At 44.0% G+C, this 6,063-nt stretch overlaps 1 protein-coding gene across 5 annotated transcripts in view; it reads left to right on the top strand.

Moving 5' to 3' along the window:
* Window positions 1–3,734, top strand: part of TBXAS1 (thromboxane A synthase 1) — a 223,863-nt gene extending 220,129 nt beyond the window's left edge. For 4 of the 5 annotated variants that reach the window (XM_083462031.1, XM_083462034.1, XM_083462032.1 and 1 more), the window contains exon 13: window positions 623–3,734. In XM_083462031.1, the coding sequence (XP_083318157.1) occupies window positions 623–938 (316 nt within the window). In that variant the 3' untranslated portion in view covers window positions 939–3,734. The remainder of the gene's footprint in view (window positions 1–622) is intronic. The other variant, XM_083462035.1, reaches the window with a different exon arrangement.
* Window positions 3,735–6,063: the final 2,329 nt, after the last annotated feature.

A 6,063-nucleotide genomic window follows, 5' to 3' on the forward strand; every position in this document is an offset into this window, starting at 1 on the left:
TTGGCCACCACACAATAGTTTCTCTTGGTACGCATCCCTCTAGGTGAGAGATAGGGAATGTCTGAGGCCCTCTACATGCTGTTGGGCTCCAACTTCCCCCAGCCCAGCATGGCCAACGGTTAGGGATGATGAGAGCTGTCATCCCACATCTGGAGGAGCAAAGCTGTTCCTTTCCCCTGCTGTAGACCTCTCGCTTTCTGTTGAAACTGGCAGGAGTGACGACATGGTGTCCTTTCCCCATTAGGTACAACTACCATTGTCTCCAGAACCTGTTAAACTGGGAAGATGCATGCATGAAAGGGGCATGGCTAGCTACTTAAGGCTTCGGGAACAGGCCCCCAATTTTGCACATGCTAAATTTATATGTAGAGATGCAAATTTAAGCTGTTGGGGTGGGTTGCACTGTGGGTGGGCTGGTCTTGCTGCCCCACCCTTAATCTGTTGGCAAGAGGAGCTGCTTATGTGTTTATTAAAAATGAAGAACAAATGGGCAGATTAATGTGGCTGGGGTCTCACTGGCATTCCATTTTGCTTGCAAGATGATCGGGCACACTACAAAGTGAAAAAATACAGTTTTAAGGTTTTTGGTTTATTTTAATCAATTGGTTTTCTTGCCTCACAGGTTTACAGCAGATGCCAAGCTGCAGCGTCCCCCACTTTCTTACCTCCCCTTTGGGGCTGGCCCTCGTGGATGCATTGGCACCCAGTTGGCTTTGATGGAAATAAAGGTGGCATTTCTGAGAATCTTGCAGAAGTTTGAGTTCAAAGCCTGCTCCAAGACAGAGGTTTGTAGCGATTCCTGGAACTATGTCTCTCTCTGCTCAGCGGAATATTATAGAGGGGAACTGTGTGTTGGAATTGGAGTTGTTTTTACAAAGGAGAAGTCTTTCTTTGTCTGCCTTCAGCACTGTTGTGCGGATCTCTACCCAATCTTTTAAAAGCAGATTTGGCACCCCTGTCTATGATCATAAGTGGAGTACTGCAGGATGGGACCAAAGATCTACCCAGTAGAGCATCCAGTTCCCCAGAGTACCCAACCAGACATCAATGGCAATCCAATGCGAAGCCCACAAATAGGAAATGAGACATATTCACTGCATCTATATTCCACCTTTCCTCTAAAGAGGTCAAGGTAAAGGACTCTCCCCGCTGAATCCTCAACAACCACCCCATGAGTTAGGTAAGGCTGAGAGTGATTAGTCAAGGACACCCAACGAGCTTCATAGCTGAATGGGGGATTTGAACCTTGGTATCCCAGCCCAGTGCTCTAACTCCCTACTGTAACCTTCATACTTTCTACACTCATGGAACTTATTTCAGCATTGACACTTAGAATGAGGAACCTCTGCAAAGCTACCATTAACCCATTGCATATAGCTGGAGATATATGACTTATAGGGTGTGCACAGGAGGAAGCTGGCCAGGTCTAGCGTAAGGTTACCAGACATCCCCGTTTCCTGGGGACAGTCCCCGGATTTACAAATCAGTCCCCTGACAAAATCCATTGAAGTTTAAAAGTGTCTCCAGAGTCATTGAAAAAAATCTGGTAACCTTAGTTTAGCTTCCCCTGTCATCTCCACACATTAACTGAGAGTAGACTCTCAAACACACCCAACACAAACCCAGCAGAAGAATGTTACAAAGGAAGATTGGTTCTGCCCAGTGCTCCCCCCCCCCCAAAAAAAAATAGGTGCCGGTAACTCACCATGAAGTTGAAATATATAAAAACATTGTCCAGTAGCACCTTAGAGACCAACTAAGTTTGTTCTTGGTATAAGCTTTCGTGTGCATACACACTTCTTCAGAAGCTTATACTAAGAACAAACTTAGTTGGTCTCTAAGGTGCTACTGGACAATGTTTTTATATATATTAAGGAACATTTAGCCCTCCAGATGCTGCAAAACTACAGCTTCCATCAGCCCCAACAAACATGACCCATGTCTGGGGTGGTGAGAGGTGTAGCTCAGCAACATCTGGAGGGCCAAGATGTTCCTCACACCTGTTCTAAGGAGACCTGTCTGGCATTTACTGAGCAGTGGCTTAGGGGAAGTGTACCTCTTAACTTGCTTTTTGTGTTCCGTTTCTGCACCCAATCCAGATTCCTTTGAAGGTGAAATCTCACATGACACTCGGACCACAAAATGGAGTCTACATCAAGGTGGTTCCTCGATAGAGCAAAACGGCCAGCAATCTCGATGTGCTTTCTAAGGAGATGCCAGCTTGCTGTGTGATGTATGACTGCTGCAAACTATGTGCTGGAAGAGCCTTCCCCCTTTTACCTTCCTTGAAAATAACAGGTGCCTATTTGATTCTGCCATATCTTAGCTGGGCCAGAAAAGATTTGTAAGACAGCCTTGTATTTAAGAACTCGCTGAAAAGCCATAGCCAACCAGGAATTCCATGTGGGCAAGTGAACTGAGGGAGAAGGTGATTTGCCCTCCTTACACCAGCCCATTTGGTAAAAGGCACTGTAAAAAACTAGGCTAAGAGGCTGGTATCCTCCATTTCGGTGTTGGGTGCAGAGCAGGTTATCAAAATTGCAGGTTACTACTTTTTTTTTTTGGGGGGGGGGGGTTGCCTTAAGAACTAATGGCAAATTCGGAATACAGGTAGGCTAATGAGCTAACACTCCCTTCCAAACCCTGCCACGGAAAGCCAGTCCATACACGCAACAAAACAGAAGCAGCAGTGCAAGAGATCTGCAATTCTTGCTCCACTTCTGCTGCAACATGGATGTGGATGCTCGAGATCCACTTAGCTTCCGTGATGACTTGTGCTATTCTTCGAGTGTAAATAACTATTGACTTGTGCTGGCATGATGATCAGGCAACTTCTCCTAATGGTTGTCTACAAGCAACAGCAAAATCAGTTTCCTTTGTCCTCAGCTGGTGATGATAATGCGCAGGTTCGATCCCCGTAAGGAACAGCTGCATATTCCTGCATTGCAGGCGTTTGGATTAAGCGATCCTCAGGGTCCCTTCCAACTCTGCGATTCCATTACATAATTAGCAGCTTGTGATCTTTAAAAAGAAAAACTTCCTTACATTTTCTTAGAAGAGAAGAAGTTCTATGACAATTACAAGAAATCTTAGGGATGCCAAACTGCCCTATCCAGACCAATTCCTGCAATTCTACAGGGGAATCTCAGGACAAAAAGAGAAGCTAATTTTCTGATGGGAGGTCAGAAAGCAACGTAGCATGCGATGCAGAAGGCCAACTTCTGCAGAAAGGGCCTTGGGATGTAATCATAACCCCACTTACTAGGAGCAAGTGCCATTGAATTCAATACTGTTGGGGAAATATCGCAGTTAAAACCCAATACTTTGGGTGCTGCCTGGAACGGCCAATAGAATCCAGACATCAATTACCAGTAAAACAGGGGGGGGGGATTAGGTTTTACATGGCCAGTACCACCTTAACCAGCAAGTACTATGGAGTGGTACACCAAATATGAAAAGAGCACAAACATTATACACTTACAAGCAGAAGGGCAGTTACGACCATATCTGATGCTTGTACTGGTTTAATCATGAGGCACAACAAAGTTATCTTTCTCTCCTGCCTTTGTACTTAACAGTTATAGCAATAGTTCCTGCATACATGTTGTTCTGTTCTTCTCTCATGGTTTTCTTGCAAGCACAATCTTCACAATCCAACCAAGCCCTTCAGTTTTCATTGTATAATCACAGAATCAGAGTTGGAAGGGACCGCAAGGGTCATGCAGCCCAGCCCCCTGCAATGCAGGAATCTCTTTCATGCACTACCAACTGAGCTATCCCCAAAATCAATAATTTCTCCAACAATAGGATGTGTACATCTGAGTAGACATGGGTAGCCATAGCAAGAACAGAGGACATTTTCCAACTAGAACTGTTTTACCTCTAGGTGTCAAAATAAGAGAAGAATTTTACCCCTGAAGATGTTTTCCTTTGGACCACATCAGCGAGGCCAAGGGCACAGGACCTCCACACACGCTGCCCAGGCTTGTGCCCCAGGGAAGTCACTTTAGTGCTGCTAACACAGCTGTTTGACTTCACCCTTGGAGACCACACTCCATTGCCTCGTGAGACAGACGGGTGCCAACAATCAGGCAGATTGCACGTCACTGACACATTTTCATTTTTGAGATGTAATCTGAAAAACTTTTGGTTTTCCAAAACAGGCCAGAGTTTGAACTTGGTTGTGTGCATGTAAATAAATAAATACAGTGGTGCCTCGCAAGACGAAAAGAATCCGTTCTGTGATTCTCTTCGTCTAGCGGTTTTTTCGTCTTGCGAAGCAAGCCCATTGACGGATTAGCGGCTTATCGGATCAGCTGATAAGCGGCTTAGCGGCTTAGGAAAAGGGGGGGGGAGGGAAAAAACCCCGCAGGAACTCGCAAGACATTTTCGTCTTGCAAAGCAAGCCCATAGGAGATTTGTTTTGCGAAGCACCTCCAAAACGGAAAACTCTTTCGTCTAGCGAGTTTTCCGTCTTGCGAGGCATTCGTCTTGCGGGGCACCACTGTAAGCAGAACTGGCACCCACCCTATGCTACACTGACAGTATTTTATATACTTTGGCCTCAAATTTAAGTGCTATCCTGGAGCTAACCAGACCAAGGAACAAGGTGGAGCAATTTGTTCTGTTTATCCAAGTAAATTCTTTGTGCAGACATCCTAGGTGAGTGTCTGCAGCACAGGTATGCAATTGATTATAGCTATTTTGAGAAAATAGTTACAAATCCACATTGGCCCCGATTAGCAGAAAATCTATAGCAGGCATGTCCAAAGTCCGTTTTGGGGGCCTAATCTGGCCTGCTGGTCAGTTTAATCTGGCCATTGTGGCAGTTTATTAACTTCAACAACTTCAATCCTAAGAAAAGTTCAACAACTTCAATCCTTAAAAAAGGTTAACAACTTTGGTTGGCCCTTCGGTCGGCCCTCACGGCCCTTCACTTCATCAAATCTGGCCCTCTTTGAAAAAAGTTTGGACACCACTGATCTACAGCTTCTTACTGTTTTCTATAATAGGAGTGGAATGGTTTGTTAGGTTTGGTTTCCCTAGGGGTGAAAAGGTTACTTAACAAATGAGTAGCAACTGCAAAACTGCAGCCATTTTATACCACAAGAAAAACCCCAAAGTAACCTTTCCCCCTCCTTTTGGAAAGCAGAAAATTTATGTTCTGTTATCTTCTGTTATCCACTATTCCACTGCTTCACGCTTTTTTCTCCCAAGGCTGTCTCACTTCTGGGATCAGAGCCAACTATGAAGGATGGGTGTGGGGAGGTAATTCTGTTAACCAAGTGCAGGGAGACAAAACAGGTGAAGCTTGCATCCTCTGCATGCCCCCTTTTGATATTTGCATCAGGCATCTCCTCCTAGCCCTCTTCTGATGCCTGAACTAGACAGACATATATGATTAAAGATCTACGGCTCAGCCACCAGGTAGATGGCAACGAGAAAGTCAACACATCACATTAATTTGTTCATTGGATAATTACAGCATGCGCAGTAAGCACTATAGATAGACATGGCAAATGGCAACACAACTTCTGAAAGACCAAAGTGTCATCAGTTTCAGGGTGGCAGAACTTTACTATGAAACTTCCACATTAAGATCTCAGGGAGGAGGAAAAGGGGGCCAAAATATAGATGTTTTTGGGATGTGTGTTGTTTTGGCTGAAGTCTGCTCCATGCAAGATGCTTTTCACATGGTTTTGTGGCTAATTGCCAGAAAGAAAAGCAGAAAACCTGTTGCTGTGACAGAGTGATTATTTTAGTTGCTATGATTATTACAATGAAGCATCTTCAATGAATTCTTTCATCTCTGCTTTAAACTGCACATTTAAAAATCATTGGGGAAAGGAACTGTGCTTCTTCATAGATGACTAACAATACTTTTCTGAGTAAACAAGCATTTAAACTGCTATTATTGATTAATAAATGTGAAGCATTTGTATATTTGCTTTTACTGTCTAATTGACAATTTTTTACATTTACAAAATAAAGGTATTTTGAAAGAGTTTGTATATACTTACCGTTTTTCCTGTGTTTCTTTGTGGTGCTATTTTATCCTTTGGC

Source organism: Podarcis liolepis (genome assembly GCF_965112155.1).
Source record: "Podarcis liolepis genome assembly, chromosome: 10".
NCBI classification, from domain to species: Eukaryota; Metazoa; Chordata; class Lepidosauria; order Squamata; family Lacertidae; genus Podarcis; species Podarcis liolepis.